Below are 25,570 nucleotides of genomic sequence, written 5' to 3'. Positions count from 1 at the left end.
ACAGTTAGGGTTTTTTGAGATCATTTTGAGATGATTTTTTATATGTTGTGAGGTAGGAGTTCACCTCTATTCTTTTGCAAATGGAGATCCAGATTTCCTAGCACCATTTGTTAAAGAAATTATCCTTTCCCAATTGAGTGGTCTTTGCCTCTTTGTCAAAAATCAGTTGGCCATAAATGTGAGGGTTGATTTCTGAGCTTTCAATTATATTCCACGTGTCTATACGTATGCCCCTGTGCCAGTAACATGCTGTTTTGATTACTATGACTTTGGAATAAGTTTTAAGATTGGGAAGTGTGAGTCCTCTAACTTCATTCTTCTTTTTCAAGATGGCTTTGGCTACTTAGATCCCCTTACACTCCTTTATAAATTTGATCATTGGCTTTGCCATTTCTTCAAAGGTTGTTGGAATTTTGATTGGGATTGCATTGAATCTGTAAATTGCTTTGAGTATTACTGACATCTTAACAATATACAGGCTTCTAATCCATGAACACAGAATGTCTTTTATTTATTCAGGTCTTCTTTGATTTCTTTTAGCAAGGTTTTCAGTACAAGTCCTTTACATTCTTGATTAGATTTATTTCTAGATATTTTATTCTTTTAGTTGCTATTATAAATGCACATTTTTTCTTGATTTATTCTTCAGATTGTTCATGATTAGTATATAGAAACACTGCTGATTTTGAGGTATTGGTCTTGTATGCCACCTCTGCTAAATTAATTTATTAGTGCTAGGAGCTTTACTGTGGATTTTTCAGGATTTTCTGTATATAGGATCATGTCATCTGTAAACAGGGAAAGTTTTACTTCTTCCTTTCTAATTTGGATGCTTTTTATTTCTTTTTCTTGCTTAAATGCTCTGGATAGAACTTGCAGGACAATGCTGAACATCAGTGGTGACAGTGGGCATCCTCATCTTGTTTCTGAGCTTAGAGGAAAGTTTACAGTCTTTTTTGTATTTTGAAATAAATTCAAAGTTATAGGAACAGTTGCAAAAACAATACTAACCCCATACACAGAATTCCATCATACCCTGACCTCCCTCCCCCGATAGCTCAATCCACCAACTTTAACATGCTGTCACATCGCTATTTCTTTCCCTCCCTCCCTCCCTATCATCCATCATCTATTGCTCTGTCTTCTGAACATATGACAGCTAGCTGCACACATCCTTGAACATACACTGTAATTCACGTATACACTTCCCATGAACAAGAACATTCTTTTATGCAATCCCATTAAGCGCAGCTAAGAAGTACAAGAGATTCAACAATGATACAAAGCTTACATTCTATATTTCCTTTTCCTTATGTCTCAACTGTGTCCCTTTGAACGTGTCCTCCATCCTCCGTTCCCATCCAAGTGCATCCTTGGCATTCAATTGTCATGTATTTAGATTTTTTTTTTTTTTTTTTCAGTTATGGGAACATATATACAGCCTAAATCTTCCCATTCCACCCCCTCCCTAGCCTTCCATTAGTGGAATTAATCACGTTTAGAATGTTGTAATGCTCTTTCCCACCATCCATTACTAGAAATTTCCCTTCACCTCAAACAGCAACCCTACACTCATTTCTTAACTCCCCATTGCCCCTTCCCCCATTTCTCTTAACCCATACTCTACTTTTCATCTCTATGGTTATATTCTCTGATAATTTCTTTGTGTTTACTGTGGGGCTTAAAATTAACCTCTTAAATCCGTTAACAATCTTGTTTTTCTTTGATACCACCTCCACTTCAATAGGACACATAAACTATGTTCCTATACTCCTCCATTCCCCCACCTTTATATAGTTGTCTAAAATTACATATTTTACATTGATTTCAAAACCACTGATTTGTCCTTAGAGTTTGTGTATTTTTTATCATGTAGGAAGTAAATAGTGGAGTTACAGTTCAAAAATTATTGACTTCTATTTGTATTCCATTGTGGTTGGAGAATGTGTTTTGAGTATATTCAATTTTTTTTTTTTTTCTAATTTCTTGAGGCTTGTTTTATGTCCCAGCTTATGGTCCCTTCTCGAGAAAAATCCGTGTCCTGGTGATTTGGGATGTAAGGTACTACATATGTCTGTTAAAATTCTCTATATCTCTCTCTCCTTTCTTTGTTTCTCTGTTGGTAGGGCTCCCTTTAGAATCTGAAGTAGGGCAGGTCTTTTATTGGCAAAGTCTCTCAGCATTTGTTTGTCTGTAAAAAACTTAAGCTCTCCCTCAAATCTGAAGGAGAGTTTTGCTGGATAAAGTATTCTTGGTTGGAAATTTTTCTCTCTCAGAATTTTAAATGTCATGCCACTGCCTTCTCACCTCCATGGTGGCCACTGAGTAGTCATAACTTAGTCTTATGTTGTTTCCTTTGTATGTGGTGGACTGCTTTTCTCTTGCTGCTTTCAGAACTTGCTCCTTCTCTTCAGTATTTGACAGTCTGATCAGAATATGTCTCCAAGTGGGTTTATTTGGATTTATTCTATTTGGAATTCGCTGGGCATTTATGCTTTGTGTGTTTATATTGTGTAGAAGGTTGGGGAAGTTTTCCCCAACAATTTCTTTGAATACTCTTTCTAGACCTTTACCCTTCTCTTCCCCTTCTGGGACACCAATGAGTCTTAAGTTTGGATGTTTTATTTTATGTGTCGTATCCCTGAGATCCATTTCGATATTTTCAACTTTTTTCTCCATTCCTTCTTTTGTTCTTTCATTTTCTGTTCTGTGGACTTCTAGGACATTGCGACTTTGTTCAGCTTCCTCTAGTCTTGTATTGTGAATATCCAGAGTCTTTTTAATCTGGCCAACAGTTTCTTTTATTTCCATAAGATCTTCTATATTTTTATTTATTCTTGCAATGTCTTCTTTATGCTCTTCTAGGGTCTTCTTTATGTTGCTTATATCCTGGGCCATGGTCTTCTTGATGTCCTTTAAATCCTTTGCCATGTTCTCATTCCTTGATTGTAGTTCTTTGATTAATTTTGCCAGGTACTGTGTCTCTTCAGATGTCTTGATTTGTGTGTTTGGAGTTGGATTCTCCATATCATCTGGTTTCATCATATGCATTAAGATTTTCTGTTGTTTTTGGCCTTTTGGCATTTGCTTTGCTTGATAGGGTTCTTTCAAGTTGTAAAAAAAATACCAATCTAATTTTTCAGAAATACAGCTTGGTGACGTACACTTTCTCTGACTAACCAGCAGATGGCATCTGTGAGTCACCTATACCCCTCAAGTCAGTTCTCCACCTTGTCCCCGCAGTGTGTGGGGAAATGATTCTTGTGGGGTTCAGCTGGAGAACTCAGTTTGGGTGTGTTGCTGCAGCCGTCTGCCCTGAATGTGGGGTGTGTGTACGGATGGCCAGGGAGGAAGGACAGTTTTAATATTCAAATCCCCCAGGTTCCTGGAGATTCAAGGCTGCCGCAAGAGTCTAAGCCTTCATTTCCTTTCAGCCCCAGACCCTCTCTCTCGCTGTCCCACAAACCACTGGACTTGGCGTAGTGTCCCTGGGTTCTCCGAGCAGGTCCCCTCTCCCAGCTGTGATCCTCCAGGGCCTCTGCCAAGAGAATGCCATGCTACATCACCAGTGCATGCCGTCCCTCATGGGAAGCCCTGGGCCACTGGGCTGTGGAGGGGCGCTTTCAGCCTGATGCAAAGATGGCTGAATGGGGCGTCTCAACCCCCCTGACAAACAGTTCCTCCTTCCCAGCTCCAGGACAACTGGCGGGGCTCTGGGCTATGGGCATGGTCCCAGGCAGGAGTTTATCCAGCCCTCCAGGGAGCCAGCTGCTAGCCGCAGGATTTCTTTCTGCTTCCGGCTCTCCCCTCCATTTCCCCGACCCTGAGGGTATCTGTAGCAGGTTATCTTCCAGGCCAGACACTGAGAGGCTGGCCCAGCCCCCTCCTGTTTTACTGCGTGGTTCCCACTATCGCAACTGCAGCCCCTCCTGGGTTTTTTCTTATACTTTTTTTTTTTTTTAAAAGAGCCCGTCGGTCTCCAAATGCCAAACTCTGGATTCCCCAGACCGCCGCGTGGCTGCAGGTCTTCCAGCCAGCTTACTCACTCGTTTCAGAATGCAGACTCCCGGTTTCACCAAGTATACGGCCCCTCTGGAACTAGGAGACCTCGTCCAGCTGGCGCATCGCTGTAACTAGTATTCTGGGTCACTTTCTGGTTTTTATCTAGTGTTTTTCACGGAGGTGTTTTTTTACGCCGTCTCACCTAGCCGCCATCTTAGTTTCTCCAGTTTACAGTCTTTTACCGTTAAATATGATATTATGATATTGGCTGTGGGTTTTTTACATATGTTCTTTATCATACTGAGGAAGCTTCCTTCTATTCCTAGTTTTCTAAGTGTTTTTAACAAGAAGAGTTGCTGGATTTTGTCAAATGCTTTTTCTCCATCAATTGAGATGATCATGTGTTTTATTTCCTTTATTCTGTTGACGTGGTGAATTACATCAATTCATTTTTAAAATGTGAACCATCCTTGCATAACTGCAATAAATACTACTTGGCCGTGATGTATATTTCTTTTAATATACTGTTGGATTCAGTTTGCTAGTATTTTGTTGAGGATTTTTTCACCTACATTCATGAGGGATAGTGGTCTGTAATTTTCTTTTCATGTGTTATCTTTATATGGCTTTGGTATAAGGGTGATGTTGGCCTCATAGGATTGAATAAGGGATTCCCTCCTCTTCAATTTTTTGGAAGAATTTGTGCAGGATTGGTGTTAATTCTTCTTGTAATATTTGGTTAAAATTCCCCTGTAAAGCTAGCTGGTTCTGGGCTTTTCTTTATTGGGATGTTTTTGAAGATTGATTCAATCTCTTTACTAGTTATTGGTTTGTCAAGATCTTCTATTTCTTCTTGAGTCTGTGTAGGTAATTTGTTTCTAAGAATTTGTCCATTTCATCTAGGTTATCTGATTTATTGGCATACATTGTTCGTAGAGTCCTCTTATAGTCCTTTATTTCAGTGGGGCTGGTTGAAATTTCCCCCTTTTCATTTTTGATTTTAGTTATTTGTGTCCTCTCTCTATTTTTCTTTGTCAGTCCTTCTAAAGGTTTGTCAGTTTATAGCTCTTTTCAAAGAGCCAACTTTTAGTTTTGTTGATTCTCTCTAATGTTTTTTGTTTTCTATTCCATTTACCTCCAGTCTTTTCTTTGTTATTTCCTTCCCTCTGCTCACTTTGGGTTGGTTTGCTCTTCTTTTTCTAGTTCTTCCAGTTTGGGGGTTAGGTATCTGATTTGAAATCTTTTTTCTTTTCTAATGTAAGCATTTACAGCTATAAATTTTTCTCTCAGCACTGCCTTTGCTGCATCCCATAAATTTTGGTATGTTGTATTTTCATTTTCATTCACCTCAAGATATTTCCCAATTTCTCTTGATTTCCTCTTTAACCCATTGGTTGTTTACAACTAAGTTGTTTAATTTCCACCTATTTGTGAATTTTCCATTTCTCCAAGTTTTATTGATGTCTAGGTTCATTCCATTGTGCTCAGGGGACTTACTTTGTATGATTTCAATATTTTTGAATTTATTGAGACTTTAGTTGTTTTGTGACTAAAATTTGGTCTATCTTGGAGAATGATCCATATGAGCTCAAGAACAATGTGTATTCTGTTGTTGTTGGATGAAGTGTTCTACATATGTCTGTTAGTTCTAGCTGATTTAGAGTACCATTCCAATCTTCTATTTCTTTATTGATTTTCTAACTAGATGTTCTGTGTACTATTAAAAGTGTTGTGTTAGAGTCTCCTAAAATTACCATAGAACTAACAATTTTTCCCTTCCAATATGTCTCTATTTGGTTCATATATTTTGGGGCTCTGCTGTTAAGTGCAAATATATTTACAATTGTTATGTCTTCTTGTTGAATTGACCCCTTTATCAGTATTTAATGGACTGTCTTTTCCCCTCATAACTGTTTTTGACTTAAAGTCTATTTTATCTCATATTAGGATAGCTACCCCAGCTTTCTGTTGGCTACTACTTGCATGGTATATATTTTTTCCATACTTTCACTTTCAACGTACTTGTCTTTGAATTTAAAGTACATTTCTTTAGACAACATACTGCTTTTTTAATACATTCTGCCAATCTCTGCCTTTTGACTGGAGAGTTTACTCCATTTAGATTTAAAGTCACTACTCATACTGCAGACTTTTTTCTGCCATTTTGCTATTTATTCTCTGTGATTCTTATACCTTTATTGTCCCTCAATTCTTCTATCAATGCCCACTTTCATATTTATTTGAATTTTTGTATTGTACAATATTGAGTCCCTTCTCATTTCTATCTAGGTATATTTTTCATATGTTTTCCTTGTGGTTACCATGGGGTTAAAATTTAACATCCTAAATATATAACAATCATATTTGGTTGGATACTAATTTGACTTCAGTAGCATACACATACATTGTTCTTATAACCTTCAGTCAACCCACCTTTTTTTGTACTTATTACCAATTATATCTTTGTACATGGTATGTCCAAACTATAGATTTATCATTACTTTTCACGCATTTGCATTTTTGGAAGAAGTGGAGTTGCATTCCAAAAAATACAGTATAATAATACTGGCATTTATAATTACCCATAATTGGCTTTTGAAGCATTATAAATTATAAATATCATTTTGAAAGACCTAAAAACATTTACATATATTTTATTGTAAAATTACAAATAAATATCATATTTAAAACTGTGGGACTATAAAAGTTCTTAATGTCAGAGAATGATTTACTTTTTAAACCAGTGAATTAGGAAATGATGGTCAGCTTCCACTAAGGTAGCTATCTGTCGTAGCAAGTGAGCATAGATGACATACGTAGATGTGTTATTAAATTGAGGATTCTGAAAAAGATATTAAAGATAATTGTGTTAAAACTTTGTAACATGTAAAAGGAAAGACACTAAGTTTAATGAGATAAATGGTAAATTCAGGAAACTAAATTTGAGATTCTGAAATACTAGGTGACCATCCTTTGAAAAAAATAGTCTATTTGCTATTGAAATAACAGAGACTTTGATTTACACTGCAGTACAATGGAAAGACCATGGGCTTTGGAATTAAGACTGACTTGGGCCTGAGGGCTAATTCTACCACTTACTACCTGTGTGCCTTTAGGCATGTTCCTTAAATTCTGATTCTCAGTTTCTTCATTTGTAAAGTGTGAATGATAATATCTATCTTAGGAGTTATTTTGAGTATTAAACAAGAAAACGTTTTGAAAGTGCCTGGCTCAGTGTCTGTTATGAAGCAGGCATTTTATAAATGTGGCAATCACTATCATCCAAACTAAACAAAAACCCTGGGTTTTCCTTGATTAAAAAAAAAAAAAAAAAAAACAGAAAGAAAGAAACAAGGCAGGAAAAATGAAACAAAAGTTGATTGTGAAACTTTTGCCATTGTGAAATGACATAGCCCTATATCACAGCAAAGAACAAAGGCAGGAACACATAGTAGCTTCTGACAACTTTTAAAATGTTAAAGAGACATTGAAAGAGTGCTTAACCAAGCAAAATTTCTAGTTATGTTTCAAAATTTAGAACTCCATCACAATGTACATTTCAGAACTTCATGGAAAAAATGAATCTTATTTTAAAATAAACTGAAATTGTGGAAAATAATGTGCTTTTCAAAACTGACCTCCTGGAAGAACAATTCAAAATTGGGGAGTGACCCTCATCGATAACTTTGTCTAGTGATGGCTCATGAGAAGAACAGAATATGAACAGAGCTTATTGCTGACTAATATACTTGCCTAAACATTTGAGTTTCATGTCATATTTCTAGTTTTATTATCTCTACATATATTTCCTCTTTTTTTTTCTATTTTTCCTTCTTTCTCTTACCTATTATCCCTCTTTACATTTCTCTTCTAAACTATCTAAACCGTCTCTTGGTCATTTACTCCCTTTTTTCCTTTTTCTTCTCCTCCCCACTTCTACCCCTATCTCACATAGTTCCTTTTACTGGACATAATATTGAACGCAACACTATTTCTTATTTAATATATTTTTTCTTAGTTTTAATTAAGATAATATATATGAACACCTTCTTTATATTGTAAAGGAGAATACAAATGTATGCTAGCTGTGGCAATAACATATTTCTTTCTCAAAGAAATAATGAAAATTAAAAATTTATTTGTCTGGACTTTAACTTATTTTTTGTATTTATGAATCTCTGCATCACTCAAGAGGAAAAATTTCATCTTTGCTTTAGCAAACAGAAACAACTTTTACCTTTCCATGAGAATGCTAACTTAAGTATTATTGAAAATTACATAAGAAAGTTAAAAACCTACTAATTGTGGAAAATAAAGAAAGTATTGGTACCTATTAAAATTAATTATAAAAAATGAGGCTGAATGGAGGAGGAAGAAATGCTTCCATTCTATTTATTCCTGAATAACACAGCAGGTAGGCAAGAATTATATTTAAATCTTAATATTGTAGATAATATATTTTCCCATTGTTTATTTGTTACAGCTTTAGTCCTCTGGTCTCAAGTAACTACAATTCAAAAAAATAGTATCAATAATGTTGTTTAAAATAATACTTAATGTTTGATATTATTCACTTACACATGCATAAATCGAGATCTGAATTAGACAAGTTCAAGTAAGTTCTTGCTTTCTTACCTGTAAAAGTATAAAATATGCTCTAAGATCATCTTTTGTTCGTGGACTGAAAAAGAAACAAGTGTAACTGATTATAGCTGCAATCTTTAATCTCATAGAATCTAACAAAAATGACCAATAAATGTTTTGATCAACAACTGAGTTGATTAATGCCAAAACTTAGAATTAAATTAATATGTGTTATTGAGCAAGTAACAAGTTCATAATATACTTGGAATAGAGGTTCCTCTGTGCCTACTCTAGGTGGTTCTGAAAATACGTTAAAGACTAAGTTAACTAGGTTATAACATATATTTCATGAGGTACATATCATGACTAACTCTGGAAACAGTTAAAGTCTGATAATCAACAACTTGGAAATACTATGCTTTTGCTTTAATAGGTGATAGTCGGTATCTTCACTTAAGAATATTTATGTATTAAAGAAAGAAAACATGCTTGAGTTTATAAGTCCATTGCTGAATAAGTTAGAAATATATGCAAATCAAGTCACAATTTAAAATATATCTAGGATGTTTCTAATTAAAGAACAATATTTTGAATACCTCTGAAATGTAAATAATTTTTTATTTTTCATTGTTAATCTGGATTTTCATATTATCAGATTTTACCATGGGTTTTTGTTATTCCTGAGGTTGATGAGTGTTTCTGGCCCTCTCAAGATCTATTATATTTACTCCTACAAATAACCTAGAAATAATTTCTTGAATTAAAAATGGTTCACTCATATGACAACCAGATCTAATTCATGATACTTGACTGGATCCTGGATTGAAAAACAAAACCCAGATATTAAAGACACTTCTGGTACAGTTGGGGAAATTTAAATGTGTACTGCATTTTAGAGAGTATCATTTTATGAATCTTAAATTTCTTTGGTGTAACAATGGCTATGTAGGAAAAAGTTCTTAGAAAATACATGCTGAAGGATTCAGAGATGAAGTGTTACGATGTCTTTAACTTACCAAAAAACTTACACACAGATAGAGGAAGAAGAAGCAAAAGTAAAATGAATGTGGCAAAATGTTAACAGCTGGTATATCTAGATGTAGGTATATGAATGTTCATTGTACTCTCTAGCTTTTCTATGGTTTGAAATTTTTCAAAATTAAAAGTTGGGAAAAAATGTTCACAACTAAATTTCTGTTTCATTTTCCTTTCGGAAAATATTTAACTTTCTGTTAAAGTTACAAAATACATCTGAAAACATAAATAAACATAATTATGTTTAATTTAACCATAAACAGTGAAACTAAGATATAATTAATAATTAAAATAATCATAATATAATGAAAACATAAAATGTACTAGATGTACCTTTAAACAATGTAAAGCTGTATATCTGAAATATATGCATGTAAATTTGAAATAAATAACTGAATATGTATATATATATATTTAATTAGTCACTTAATAAAATTCTTTTATGGAAGAATTATGCTGACTGAATAATGATTTAAATTATTTAGGTTTAAAATCTAAACTTTTTCCATCTAGAAAAGTCTATATAATTGTCAGACTTTATTTTCTGAGACTGTTTTATTTTAGAAATTATATTTAATCTAAGTAATAATGGATTCATATTTTTAAAGAACTCAAGGAAATTCATAAGTATTAAAAATGATGGTGATAGAGCTAAATCTTATATTTTTCCATTTTAGAACTATGCCATGACAATCCTCAATTTTCTGCCTATGCACACCTATTTCATTCTATAATATACAGTTCAGGGGACACAAAGAGTGGTTAAGATCACAGGCTTTTTGTCAGACTACGTGGATTTAATCCTGATTCAGGCACTAGTGTGTGAACTTAGGCAACTTACTTAACTTCTCTGTGAATTAGTTTCCTTGACCGTGAAATGAAAATCATTGTTACCTATTTCGTAGGACTGTAGTGAGGATTCAATGAGAATTACATGTAAAATGGCTAGAAAGGTACCTAGCCCATAGTAAAAATTCAATAAACTTTAGATGTTATTGTAAGAGCAAAACAAAACAACAGTTTTGGGTAAAAATTGCATGCTCCTTTGATATATTTGTCACATCAAATTATCACTTTAAACTGTCTCTGGCACACTTTTGAGGAACAAAGGTTAGATTTTGCTTATTAGAGGAGACTTGAAATACCAGTAGCTTAAGCTTAACCCAGTATCCTAAGAATTCCGTTTATATTTTAAATTTTTCTCTTCACTTCCAATGAAACACAGTGTTTCACTTGAAATCAAAAACATGAAATTCAAGTTAGCCAGGAGTAAAAATAGTAAAATATCTCAGAATGATTTCTTTACTTACAAAGGAAAAAAGTGAGGTATGATGACAACATGACTGATATTACTAATATGTATCTCCCAATGAACAAGGTGATAAATTTGACTTTTTTCCCACCTAGCCCGTTTTCTCAATACCATTTGCCGAATAATCCTTTCATTTATCATTAAATGCAACATTATTTAACAATGTTGCTAAGGGAAATAAATTTTAATTTTTCAAAATTAGTGACTTTGCATAATATAAGAAAAAATATATGAGACATCTATACTATTTGGTCTATAGCATACAGAAATGAACAGAAGCTGATATGCATCATCTCAGTAATGAATTTACATTTTATTTAACCCAGTAAGATACGAGGGAATTTACCAATCAGTTTACTATCTAAAGCTATGGTACCAAAAGATGTTCTATTACTTGACACATCTCAATAGTCAGCTGTTCATGCTCCTTTAATTTCCATTTCTCAATACTTATCTCTATCACCTTTTCTTCTAAGTCCATTTCTGTCCCACCTAGAACTTTGTAATTCTGGCAGTGTCATTTATACCCACATGAATTACTGGGCATGGGTAATAATAATATGTGTGAGTATGAGTTCTTAGAATGATTTTGATGATATTTTTACTACAATATTCAGGAAGTAACTAATTCCCAGTTTGGCCTTAAGTCTTAAATCCTAAGGCACTTAATTGAGAAGTAAAAGGGATTTCTTCTCTGTGAGGCCAGTAAATGATTTTCTCAAATAAGGAATATGAGAAAATACTTTTCTACACATGATACAAAAAAGGCCAATTTTCTCAATAAGCAAGAGTTCCAAACAGAAAACCAGACAAATCTCCAACAGAATAATGGACAAAGTATGTGGATAACTTATAAAAGAAGAAATATAAATAGCTAATAAATGACAAAATGTTAACACTATTAGTATTACAGAAAAGTACCTAAAATGAGATCAATTTTTCATTTATAAAATAAGGCAAAACATTATAAGGAGATTCTACTGAAAATCAAAATCCATAGACTACAGTCAGTTAGGCCCTCTTATACAGTGCTGTTAGCAGTGTACATTGTCATGACTGGTTTAGAATGCAATCTGGCAGAATGTATTAAGCATCTTAAAATGCTTATGCTTTGATGCAGTAATTCTTCTAGGGAATTTTTAGTGGAGACTCAGAAAAAAAAAATTTAGGTACAAAAAATGTTCACTGTCATTTTCCATAACTAAGAAAGTTAACAAACAAAGCTTAAGAAAGCTTTGGAGAATGGTTAGGTAAATTGTAGTATATTCACACGCTAAATTACTAGGCAGCTATTAAAAATGTGATTTAAGAAGGAAAATGCAAACTCATTACTAGGATGTTAAATAAAGAAACAGTTAAAAATGTCATGAAACCATTTATATAGTATGATTCCAATTGTTTTTAAAAGATAACTAGAAAAAAATACTGCAAAATATTAATATTTTTACTTTCTTTATACTTCTCCGCCTTCTTAAAATTTTCAATAATAAGCATGAATTTCTTTGAAAACCAAAACAATATTATTAAAATATATAGGGTATATTTGAAGTTAAATTTAAGAATTCAGTCTTGATATTATTTTTATTTGGGCTTAGTACAAACATTTGAATTATATTTAATGGTATTCTTTGACTTTAATAGATGCTGTTGTTTAAATAATATGAAGTACATATTGGTGTTTTCTGCATATACATAGCTCAAAATATTATCAATTATATTACCCATCATTCCTTATATAAGAATCCATTATTAGTTCCAAGAAAAAAATTTCAGTAGCTATACTGTTTCTTCATATTAGAAATAAGAAAAATTTTTGCTCTGGCTAAATACAATGACCATATTATTTTACTCTAGGTTCCTGATAGAAGTACCCATCTCATTTTTGTAAAGTACATATAAATGCACACAAAAATTTTTGCATGCAAGTTTAAAGGATTGTCAGATCCTCTGAGGCCCATTATCAATCTTCTTGAGAAGTCACAGGCCTCAAGTTAAAAAGTCCTATTGTAAAAAGTTTATACTTTATTTCTGATCTACATTTTTATTATAACTCAACTAAAATATTTTCTGAGTCAGATACACACAAATACTGAAGATGTATGAGAAGTGTAAGTTAACTGCCTCTATTGATTAGTTGAATATTGGTTATAATTACCCTTTCCATTCTCTTAACAGGTTGTTAATGATTCCCTTTAACACTGTCTTCTGAATGTCTTGAGGCTGTAGGCAAAAGAAAGTCATGAGGTAATTAGGATTAGCTACTTAGGTGACTTTTACATGTTAATTGTATTTACAGGTCTGTTTCAATAGTTTAAATCACACCTGATGATCGAGGACCACCACTCATGGTGCTGTCAATTTGACATTTTACAATTTTAGGGAGAAAGCTGGTCCCTGGGATGTGCGGTGTACAATCTCTACGACCATATATTGTTGTCCTTTGATGAACAACAGCAGTTTTATAAAACTGAAAAACAATTTTACTTTCCCTGGCTTGACAGGATAAAATCATGAACACAAGTGTAGGAGTAGCATATTTAATGACATAAAATGATTGCACAGATTTTGAACATATTTAGTCCCACAAATACCATGATATATTTAGCAGTTAAACCACAATGAATTAATTGCAACCAAATTATATTTAATTAAAAATATAATAACAAGATAAAGTCTTTTTCATTATGGGATAAAAGATTTGGAAAAGGCATAAAATAACATTTTTTATAGTTTAACAATTCAAATACTAAAAAAAAAAATCTTATTTACTACCAAACATCTCAAACAAGGATGAATGAACAAAAATACATCAAGGTGGTATTTTATCTTGTGATAAATTATGAATAAAATCTTCATTAATTGATGCTTCAAATAATCATTAAAAGTTCGCCACTTTTTTTGTATCCTTTTTTTTAATTGAGATTGTTCAGATGCCGTACAACTATCCAAAGATCCAAAGTGTACAATCAATTGCCCACAGCACCACCATACAGCTGTGCATTCAACACAATTTTTTTCAATTTTTAGAACATTTTCACTACTCCAGAAAAGAAATGACAAAAAAAAGGAAACTCAGATCCTCCCATACCCCTAACCACGCCCCCCTACATTATTGATTCATAGTTTTGGTATAGTACATTTGTTACTGTTGATGAAAGAATGTTAAAATACTACTAACTGGGAGGCGGGGCAAGATGGCAGACTGGTGAGCTGTATGTTTTAGTTACTCCTCCAGGAAAGTAGGTAAAAAGCCAGGAACTGCGTGGACTGGACACCACAGAGCAATCTGTCTTTGGGCATACTTCATACAACACTCATGAAAACGTGGACTGCTGAGATCAGCGAAATCTGTAAGTTTTTGCGGCCAGGGGACCCGCGCCCCTCCCTGCCAGGCTCAGTCCCGGGGGAGGAGGGGCTGTCAGCTCCAGGAAGGAGAAGGGAGAATTGCAGTGGCTGCTCTCATCGGAAACTCATTCTACTGATTCAAACTCCAACCATAGATAGACTGAGGCCAGACACCAGAGACTCTGAGAGCAGCCAGCCCAGCAGAGAGGAGACGGGCATAGAAGGAAAACAACACGAGAAGCTCCAAAGTAAAAGCAGAGGATTTTTGGAGTTCTGGTGAACACAGAAAGGGGAAGGGCGGAGATCAGGCCTTGAGGCGCATATGCAAATCCCGAAGCAAGGCTGATCTCTCTGCCCAGGGCACCTTTCCTTAATGGCCCTGGTTGCTTTGTCTATTAGCATTTCAATAACCCATTAGATCTCTGAGGAGGGCCGTTTTTTTTTTTTTTTTTAAAATCCTTTTTGCTTTTTCTAAAACAATTACTCTAAGAAGCTCAATACAGAAAGCTTCAAAGAATTGAAATTTGGGCACGTCAAGTCAAGAGCAGAAATAAGAGAGCTCTGAGACAAAAGGCAATAATCCAGTGGCTGAGAAAATTCACTAAACAACACAACTTCCCAAGAAAAGGGGGGTGTCCGCTCACAGCCACCATCCTGGTGGACAGGAAACACTCCTGCCCATCGCCAGCCCCATAGCCCAGAGCTGCCCCAGACAACCCAGTGTGATGGAAGTGCTTCAAATAACAGGCACACACCACAAAACTGGGCGTGGACATTAGCCTTCCCTGCAACCTCAGCTGAATGTCCCAGAGCTGGGAAGGGGGAGCAGTGTGAATTAACAGAGCCCCATTCAGCCATCATTTGAGCAGACTGGGAGCCTCCCAACACAGCCCAGCAGCCCAGAACTGCCCTTGGGGGACGGCACTCACCTGTGACATAGCACAGTCATCCCTCAACAGAGGACCCGGGGTGCACAGCCTGGAAGAGGGGCCCACTTGCAAGTCTCAGGAGCCATACGCCAATACCAAAGACTTGTGGGTCAGTGGCAGAGACAAACTGTGGCAGGACTGAACTGAAGGATTAGACTATTGCAGTAGCTTTAAAACTCTAGGATCATCAGGGAGATTTGATTGTTAGGGCCACCCCCCCTCCCCGACTGCCCAGAAACACGCCCCACATACAGGGCAGGCAACACCAACTACACACGCAAGCTTGGGACACCAATTGGGCCCCACAAGACTCACTCCCCCACTCACCAAAAAGGCTAAGCAGGGGAGATCTGGCTTGTGGAGAACAGGTGGCTCGTGGACGCCACCTGCTGGTTAGTTAGAGAAAGTGTACTCCACGAAGCTGTAGATCTGATAAATTAGAGATAAGGACTTCAACTGGTCTACAAACCCTAAAAGAACCCTATCAAGGACAGCAAATGCCACGAGGCCAAAAACAACAGAAAATTATAAAGCATATGAAAAAACCAGACGATATGGATAACCCAAGCCCAAGCACCCAAATCAAAAGACCAGAAGAGACACACCTAGAGCAGCTACTCAAAGAACTAAAGATGAACAATGAGACCCTAGTACGGGATATGAAGGAAATCAAGAAGACCCTAGAAGAGCATAAAGAAGACATTGCAAGACTAAATAAAAAAATGGATGATCTTATGGAAATTAAAGAAACTGTTGACCAAATTAAAAAGATTCTGGACACTCATAGTACAAGACTAGAGGAAGTTGAACAACGAATCAGTGACCTGGAAGATGACAGAATGGAAAATGAAAGCATAAAAGAAAGAATGGGGAAAAAAATTGAAAAACTCGAAATGGACCTCAGGGATATGATAGATAATATGAAGCGTCCGAATATAAGACTCATTGGTGTCCCAGAAGGGGAAGAAAAGGGTAAAGGTCTAGGAAGAGTATTCAAAGAAATTGTTGGGGAAAACTTCCCAAATCTTCTAAACAACATAAATAAACAAATCATAAATGCTCAGCGAACTCCAAATAGAATAAATCCAAAAAAACCCACTCCGAGACATATATTGATCACACTGTCAAACATAGAAGAGAAGGAGCAAGTTCTGAAAGCAGCAAGAGAAAAGCAATTCACCACATACAAAGGAAACAGCATAAGACTAAGTAGTGACTACTCAGCAGCCACCATGGAGGCGAGAAGGCAATGGCACGATATATTTAAAATTCTGAGAGAGAGGAATTTCCAGCCAAGAATACTTTATCCAGCAAAGCTCTCCTTCAAATTTGAGGGAGAGCTTAAATTTTTCACAGACAAAGAAATGCTGAGAGAATTTGCTAACAAGAGACCTGCCCTACTGGAGATACTAAAGGGAGCCCTACAGACAGAGAAACAAAGACAGGACAGAGAGACTTGGAGAAAGGTTCAGTACTAAAGAGATTCGGTATGGGTACAATAAAGGATATTAATAGAGAGAGGGAAAAATATGGCAAACATAATCCAAAGGATAAGATGGCCGATTCAAGAAATGCCTTCACGGTTTTAACGTTGAATGTAAATGGATTAAACTCCCCAATTAAAAGATATAGATTCGCAGAATGGATCAAAAAAAATGAACCATCAATATGTTGCATACAAGAGACTCATCTTAGACACAGGGACACAAAGAAATTGAAAGTGAAAGGATGGAAAAAAATATTTCATGCAAGCTACAGCCAAAAGAAAGCAGGTGTAGCAATATTAATCTCAGATAAAATAGACTTCAAATGCAGGGATGTTTTGAGAGACAAAGAAGGCCACTACATACTAATAAAAGGGGCAATTCAGCAAGAAGAAATAACAATCGTAAATGTCTATGCACCCAATCAAGGTGCCACAAAATACATGAGAGAAACATTGGCAAAACTAAAGGAAGCAATTGATGTTTCCACAATAATTGTGGGAGACTTCAACACATCACTCTCTCCTATAGATAGATCAACCAGACAGAAGACCAATAAGGAAATTGAAAACCTAAACAATCTGATAAATGAATTAGATTTAACAGACATCTACAGGACATTACATCCCAAATCACCAGGATACACATACTTTTCTAGTGCTCACGGAACTTTCTCCAGAATAGATCATATGCTGGGACATAAAACAAGCCTCAATAAATTTAAAAAGATTGAAATTATTCAAAGCACATTCTCTGACCACAATGGAATACAATTAGAAGTCAATAACCATCAGAGACTTAGAAAATTCACAAATACCTGGAGGTTAAACAACACACTCCTAAACAATCAGTGGGTTAAAGAAGAAATAGCAAGAGAAATTGCTAAATATATAGAGACGAATGAAAATGAGAACACAACATACCAAAACCTATGGGATGCAGCAAAAGCAGTGCTAAGGGGGAAATTTATAGCACTAAACGCATATATTAAAAAGGAAGAAAGAGCCAAAATCAAAGAACTAATGGATCAACTGAAGAAGCTAGAAAATGAACAGCAAACCAATCCTAAACCAAGTAGAAGAAAAGAAATAACAAGGATTAAAGCAGAAATAAATGACATAGAGAACAAAAAAACAATAGAAAGGATAAATATCACCAAAAGTTGGTTCTTTGAGAAGATCAACAAGATTGACAAACCCCTAGCTAGACTGACAAAATCAAAAAGAGAGAAGACCCATATAAACAAAATAATGAATGAAAAAGGTGACATAACTGCAGATCCTGAAGAAATTAAAAAAACTATAAGAGGATATTATGAACAACTGTATGGCAACAAACTGGATAATGTAGAAGAAATGGACAATTTCCTGGAAACATATGAACAACCTAGACTGACCAGAGAAGAAATAGAAGACCTCAACCAACCCATCACAAGCAAAGAGATCCAATCAGTCATCAAAAATCTTCCCACAAATAAATGCCCAGGGCCAGATGGCTTCACAGGGGAATTCTACGAAACCTTCCAGAAAGAACTGACACCAATCTTACTCAAACTCTTTCAAAACATTGAAAAAAATGGAACACTACCTAACTCATTTTATGAAGCTAACATCAATCTAATACCAAAACCAGGCAAAGATGCTACAAAAAAGGAAAACTACCGGCCAATCTCCCTAATGAATATAGATGCAAAAATCCTCAACAAAATACTTGCAAATCGAATCCAAAGACACATTAAAAAAATCATACACCATGACCAAGTGGGGTTCATTCCAGGCATGCAAGGATGGTTCAACATCAGAAAAACAATCAATGTATTACAACACATTAAAAACTCGAAAGGGAAAAATCAATTGATCATCTCAATAGATGCTGAAAAAGCATTTGACAAAATCCAACATCCCTTTTTGATAAAAACACTTCAAAAGGTAGGAATTGAAGGAAACTTCCTCAACATGATAAAGAGCATATATGAAAAACCCACAGCCAGCATAGTACTCAATGGTGAGAGACTGAAAGCCTTCCCTCTAAGATCAGGAACAAGACAAGGATGCCCGCTGTCACCACTGTTATTCAACATTGTGCTGGAAGTGCTAGCCAGGGCAATCCGGCAAGACAAAGAAATAAAAGGCATCCAAATTGGAAAAGAAGAAGTAAAACTGTCATTGTTTGCAGATGATATGATCTTATATCTAGAAAACCCTGAGAAATCAACGATACACCTACTAGAGCTAATAAACAAATTTAGCAAAGTAGCGGGATACAAGATTAATGCACATAAGTCAGTAATGTTTCTATATGCTAGAAATGAACAAACTGAAGAGACACTCAAGAAAAAGATACCATTTTCAATAGCAACTAAAAAAATCAAGTACCTAGGAATAAACTTAACCAAAGATGTAAAAGACCTATACAAAGAAAACTACATAACTCTACTAAAAGAAATAGAAGGGGACCTTAAAAGATGGAAAAATATTCCATGTTCATGGATAGGAAGGCTAAATGTCATGAAGATGTCAATTCTACCCAAACTCATCTACAGATTCAATGCAATCCCAATCAAAATTCCAACAACCTACTTTGCAGACTTGGAAAAGCTAGTTATCAAATTTATTTGGAAAGGGAAGATGCCTCGAATTGCTAAAGACACTCTAAAAAAGAAAAACGAAGTGGGAGGACTTACACTCCCTGACTTTGAAGCTTATTATAAAGCCACAGTTGCCAAGACAGCATGGTACTGGCACAAAGATAGACATATAGATCAATGGAATCGAATTGAGAATTCAGAGATAGACCCTCAGATCTATGGCCGACTGATCTTTGATAAGGCCCCCAAAGTCACCGAACTGAGCCATAATGGTCTTTTCAACAAATGGGGCTGGGAGAGTTGGATATCCATATCCAAAAGAATGAAAGAGGACCCCTACCTCACCCCCTACACAAAAATTAACTCAAAATGGACCAAAGATCTCAATATAAAAGAAAGTACCATAAAACTCCTAGAAGATAATGTAGGAAAACATCTTCAAGACCTTGTATTAGGAGGCCACTTCCTAGACTTTACACCCAAAGCACAAGCAACAAAAGAGAAAATAGATAAATGGGAACTCCTCAAGCTTAGAAGTTTGTGCACCTCAAAGGAATTTCTCAAAAAGGTAAAGAGGCAGCCAACTCAATGGGAAAAAATTTTTGGAAACCATGTATCTGACAAAAGACTGATACCTTGCATATACAAAGAAATCCTACAACTCAATGACAATAGTACAGACAGCCCAATTATAAAATGGGCAAAAGATATGAAAAGACAGTTCTCTGAAGAGGAAATACAAATGACCAAGAAACACATGAAAAAATGTTCAGCTTCACTAGCTATTAGAGAGATGCAAATTAAGACCACAATGAGATACCATCTAACACCGGTTAGAATGGCTGCCATTAAACAAACAGGAAACTACAAATGCTGGAGGGGATGTGGAGAAATTGGAACTCTTATTCATTGTTGGTGGGACTGTATAATGGTTCAGCCACTCTGGAAGTCAGTCTGGCTGTTCCTTAGAAAACTAGATATAGAGCTACCATTCGATCCAGCGATTGCACTCCTCGGTATATACCCGGAAGATCGGAAAGCAGTGACACGAACAGATATCTGCACGCCAATGTTCATAGCAGCATTATTCACAATTGCCAAGAGATGGAAACAACCCAAATGTCCTTCAACAGATGAGTGGATAAATAAAATGTGGTATATACACACGATGGAATACTACGCGGCAGTAAGAAGGAACGATCTGGTGAAACATATGACAACATGGATGAACCTTGAAGACATAATGCTGAGCGAAATAAGCCAGGCACAAAAAGAGAAATATTATATGCTACCACTAATGTGAACTTTGAAAAATGTAAAACAAATGGTTTATAATGTAGAATGTAGGGGAACTAGCAGTAGAGAGCAATTAAGGAAGGGGGAACAATAATCCAGGAAGAACAGATAAGCTATTTAACGTTCTGGGGATGCCCAGAAATGACTATGGTCTGTTAATTTCTGATGGTTGTAGTAGGAACAAGTTCACTGAAATGTTGCTATATTATGTAACTTTCTTGGGGTAAAGTAGGAACATGTTGGAAGTTAAGCAGTTATCTTAGGTTAGTTGTCTTTTTCTTACTCCCTTGCTATGGTCTCTTTGAAATGCTTTGTTATTGTATGTTTGTTTTCTTTTTAACTTTTTTTTTCATACAGGTGATTTGAAAAAAGAAGGGAAAGTTAAAAAAAAAAAAAAGAAAGAAAAAAGACAAACAAGGGAAAAAAAAAAAGATGTAGTGCCCCCTTGAGGAGCCTGTGGAGAATGCAGGGGTATTCGCCTACCCCACCTCCATGGTTGCTAACATGACCACAGACATAGGGGACTGGTGGTTTGATGGGTTGAGCCCTCTACCATAAGTTTTACCCTTGGGAAGACGGTTGCTGCAAAGGAGAGGCTAGGCCTCCCTGTATTTGTGCCTAAGAGTCTCCTCCTGAATGCCTCTTTGTTGCTCAGATGTGGCCCTCTCTCTCTGGCTAAGCCAACTTGAAAGGTGAAATCACTGCCCTCCCCCCTACGTGGGATCAGACACCCAGGGAAGTGAATCTCCCTGGCAACGTGGAATATGACTCCCAGGGAGGAATGTAGACCTGGCACCGTGGGACGGAGAACATCTTCTTGACCAAAAGGGGGATGTGAAAGGAAATGAAATAAGCTTCAGTGGCAGAGAGATTCCAAAAGGAGCCGAGAGGTCACTCTGGTGGGCACTCTTATGCACACTTTAGACAACCCTTTTTAGGTTCTAAAGAATTGGGGTAGCTGGTGGTGGATACCTGAAACTATCAAACTACAACCCAGAACCCATGAATCTCGAAGACAGTTGTATAAAAATGTAGCTTTGAGGGGTGACAATGGGATCGGGAAAGCCATAAGGACCAAACACCACTTTGTCTAGTTTATGGATGGATGTGTAGAAAAGTAGGGGAAGGAAACAAACAGACAAAGGTACCCAGTGTTCTTTTTTACTTCAATTGCTCTTTTTCACTCTAATTATTATTCTTGTTATTTTTGTGTGTGTGCTAATGAAGGTGTCAGGGATTGATTTAGGTGATGAATGTACAACTATGTAATGGTACTGTAAACAATCGAAAGTACAATTTGTTTTGTATGACTGCGTGGTATGTGAATATATCTCAATAAAATGATGATTTAAAAAAAAAATAGATTTGGGTGATGAATGCACAACTATAAGATGGTGCTGTGAAAAGTTAATTGTACACCATAGATGATTGTATGGTATATGAATATTTCTCAATAAAACTGAATTAAAACAAAAAAAAAAAAATACTACTAACTGTAGTATATAGTTTGCAATAGGTATATATTTTTTCCCTATATGCCTCTCTATTGTTAACTTCTAGTTACAGTGACATACATTTGTTCTAGTTCATGAGAGAGATTTCTAATATTTGTATAGTTAAACATAGACATTGCCCACCATAAGATTCACTGTTTCATACATTCCCATCTTCTAACCTCCACATGCGTGACTCTGAGCTAACCCTTTCCACCACCTTCACACACCTTTCAGCACTGTAAGTTATTCTCACACCATGCTATCATCAACCCTGTCCATTTCCAAACATTTAAGTTCACCCTAGTTGAACATTCTGCTCATAATAAGCAACTGCTCCCCAATCGTTAGCCTCATTCCTATATTCTGGTAACTTATATTTCATGTCTATGAGTTTACATATTATAATTAGTTCATATCAGTGAGACCCTGCAGTATTTGCCTTTATGTGTCTGTCTTATTTCACTCAATATAGTGCTCTCAAGGTTTCTTCATCAACCCATTTCTTCTAAGATGGTTTTGTTCACACACCATACATTCCATCCTAAGTAAACAATCGTTGGTTCCCTGTTTAGTCACATATTTATGTATTGAGCACCATTGGCACTCTCTATATAAGGACATCTCCATTTCTTCCACAAAGATGGAGGAAGAGTCAAAGAAGGCAGAGAGGCAAAAGAAAAAGAAAATAGAAAGTAAGAAAAACAAACAAAAACAAAAACAAAAAACAAAACTTGATAGCTAGAAAGTGATAAAAGGAAAGATAGCATTAACCTAAAGTAGAATAAAGAGCCAGACAACATCACCAATGCCAGGAGTCCCATACCCTTCCCCTATTCCCCACCCCCGCCCCCCAAATGCATTTAGCTTTGGTATATTGCCTTTGTTACATTAAAGGAAGCATAATACAATGCTTCTGCTAATTATAGCCTCTAGTTTGCATTGATTGTATTTTCTCCCCAATCCCACCGTATTTTTAACACCTTGCAATGTTGACATTCATTTGTTCTACCTCATGTAAAAACATATTTGTACCTTTTATTACAATTGTTGAGCAAACGAGGTTTCCCCGAGTTACAAAGTCCCACTCTTTATCGTTCTTCTTTTGTTCGGGTGTCCCACATGGTCCCAGCCTTCCTCTTTCAACCATATTCATGGTCATCTTTGTTCAGTGTACTTACATTGCTGTGCTACTATCTCCCAAAATTGTTTTCCAAACCTCTCACTCCTATCTTTTTCTTTCTGTCTGCAGTGCTTCCTTTAGTGTTTCCTGTAGAGCAGGTATCTTGTTCACAAACTCTGTCATTGTCTGTCAGACAATATTTTAAGCTCTCCCTCATCTCCGGATATTTTGCCGGATATAGGATTCTTGGTTGGTGGTTTTTCTCTTTCGGTATCTTAAACATATCACCTCACTTCCTTCTTGCCTCCATGGTTTCTATTGAGAAATTTGCACACAGTCTATCAAGCTTCCTTTGTATGTGATAGATCACTTTTCTCTTGCTGCTTTCAGGATTCTCTCTTTGTCTTTGATGCTTGATAATCTGATTATTAAGTGTCTTGGCGTAGGCCTATTCAGATCTATTCTGTTTGGAGTATGCTGTGCTTCTTGGATCTGTAATTTTATGTCTTTCATAAGAGATGGGAAGTTTTCATTGATTATTTCCTTTATTATTGCTTCTGCCCCCTTTTCCCTTTCTTTTCCTTCTGGGACACCCATAACATGTACATTCCTACATTTCATGTTGTCACTCAATTCCCGGAGATGTTGCTCATATTTTTCCATTCTTTTCTCTATCTGTTCTTTTGTGTTTAGGCTTTCAGGTGTCTTGTTCAGCAGTTCCTGAGTGTTTTCTTCTGCCTCTTGAGATCTGCTGTTGTATGTCTCCTTTGTGTTTTTCATCTCTTGTGTTGTGCCTTTCATTTCCACAGATTCTGCCAGTTGGTTTTTAGAACTTTTGATTTCTACCTTATGTATACCCAGTGTTTTCATTATACACTTCATCTCTTTTGCCATATCTTCCCTAAACTTTTTGAATTGATTTAGCATTAGTTGTTTAAATTCCTGTATCTCAGTTGAAGTGTAAGTTTGTTCCTTTGACTGGGCCATAACTTCATTTATCTTAGTGTAGGCTGTAGTTTTCTGTTGTCTAGGCATCTGGTTTCCTTGGTTACCCCAATCAGGTTTTCCAGAACAGGCTTAAGTCTCAGAAAAAGGCAATAGCATCAAGTTTCCTTAAGAGTGTTTCTTAGACTATTGATATGCCCTGTGAGGCCTCAAGCCACTGTGCTTTTATGCCCAGAAGATGTCACCTGTCAGCCTGTCACTCCAGACTGGTCTAAGGAGGTGTGGCCTGTGGCTATTTTCCCCCAGGCTCTGGGGTCTGATTCTGAATGGAAGGCAGGTAGTAGAGCTTGGCACCACCTCTTTCTTCTTAGGGAAGATACACCTCCTAGGGAGATATCATTTGCATTTGAATACTCTCTGACTCTGCTATCTCTACCCCTGTCTGGGTCACAGCGCTGGGAACTGAAAATGGCTCAGGCTTTCTCCACTGAGCTAAAAAAAAAGAGACAGAAAGCCCCCCTTCAGGGCCAGTCTGTAGCCACTCTGTTTTACCCATCTGCCAGAAGTAGCACCTGGTCCTCTGGGCTCCCCCTCCCTGCCAGAGAGGTCCTCCAGCTCTCCAAAGTCAGTCGTCACCAAAAGCCTCTGTCTGCTTGTTGGGGATTTGTAGCTTCTACTGAGAAATCAACATTTGTTAATTAAAGCCTCAGTTGGAGCTGGGCTGAGTTATATTTGCTTGTTCACAGAGTGCTGCTCTATATCACAGCAACGTTTTGCAGTTTGGGCTGCTGTGGGGGAGAGGCTCTCAGTGCGGGTCCACAGTTTTTACTTACAGATTTTATGCTGTGATCGTGGGCATTCCTCTCAATACAGGTTGGTATATGATGTGTGGACAGTCATATTTGTCCCCCAGCAGTTATTCGATTATTTACTAGTTGTTCCTGGTTGTTTATTAGTTGTTCCAGGGGGACTAACTAGCTTCTACTCCTCTTTATGCTGCCATCTTCTTCCTCCTTGGATTTCTTTTCACTAATTTTGCTTAGAATATGATGTGCTTTTTGTGTTACTTGTGGATTCATGTCTCACAGTTCTGGAAAATTCTCAGGCATTACATACGTCTCCATTCTTTCTATTGTTTCTGAGACTTCAACGGAAATTTGTCTTAGACTTTCTCATTCTACCCCCTATGTATCTTTACTTTTTTCAGTTTCTTACTTCTTTTTCCCTCTGTACTCTGAGAAATTTCTTCACTTCTTTCTTTCTTTAGCGGTCTTTAATCTGCTGTTAATTTATCTATTGATTTTTCTACTTCTAAATATTCTATTTGATGTTAAAGATAATTATTTTAGATAGTCTCATTATTGATAATCCCACTATCTGAAGTCCTGGGGATATAGATTTAATCTTTTATTTCTGCTGACTCTCATTCTGGTCA

At 36.3% G+C, this 25,570-nt stretch overlaps 1 protein-coding gene across 6 annotated transcripts in view; it reads right to left on the bottom strand.

The window, feature by feature from the left end:
* Positions 1–25,570, bottom strand: part of HECTD2 (HECT domain E3 ubiquitin protein ligase 2) — a 192,229-nt gene that overhangs the window by 39,734 nt on the left and 126,925 nt on the right. For all 6 annotated transcript variants that reach the window (XR_005211869.1, XR_005211870.1, XR_005211871.1 and 3 more), the window contains exons 6-8: positions 13,089–13,153; positions 8,638–8,683; positions 6,735–6,844 (exon numbers count right to left, since the gene is read on the bottom strand). Coding sequence is in view for 3 of the 6 variants with exons in the window: in XM_037804543.1 (XP_037660471.1) it covers positions 6,735–6,844; positions 8,638–8,683; positions 13,089–13,153 (221 nt within the window). In the remaining 3 variants the exon portion in view is untranslated. The remainder of the gene's footprint in view (positions 1–6,734; positions 6,845–8,637; positions 8,684–13,088; positions 13,154–25,570) is intronic.

Source organism: Choloepus didactylus, chromosome 15 (assembly GCF_015220235.1).
Source record: "Choloepus didactylus isolate mChoDid1 chromosome 15, mChoDid1.pri, whole genome shotgun sequence".
Taxonomy (NCBI): domain Eukaryota; kingdom Metazoa; phylum Chordata; class Mammalia; order Pilosa; family Megalonychidae; genus Choloepus; species Choloepus didactylus.
This window is presented reverse-complemented; position numbering and strand designations above follow the sequence as displayed.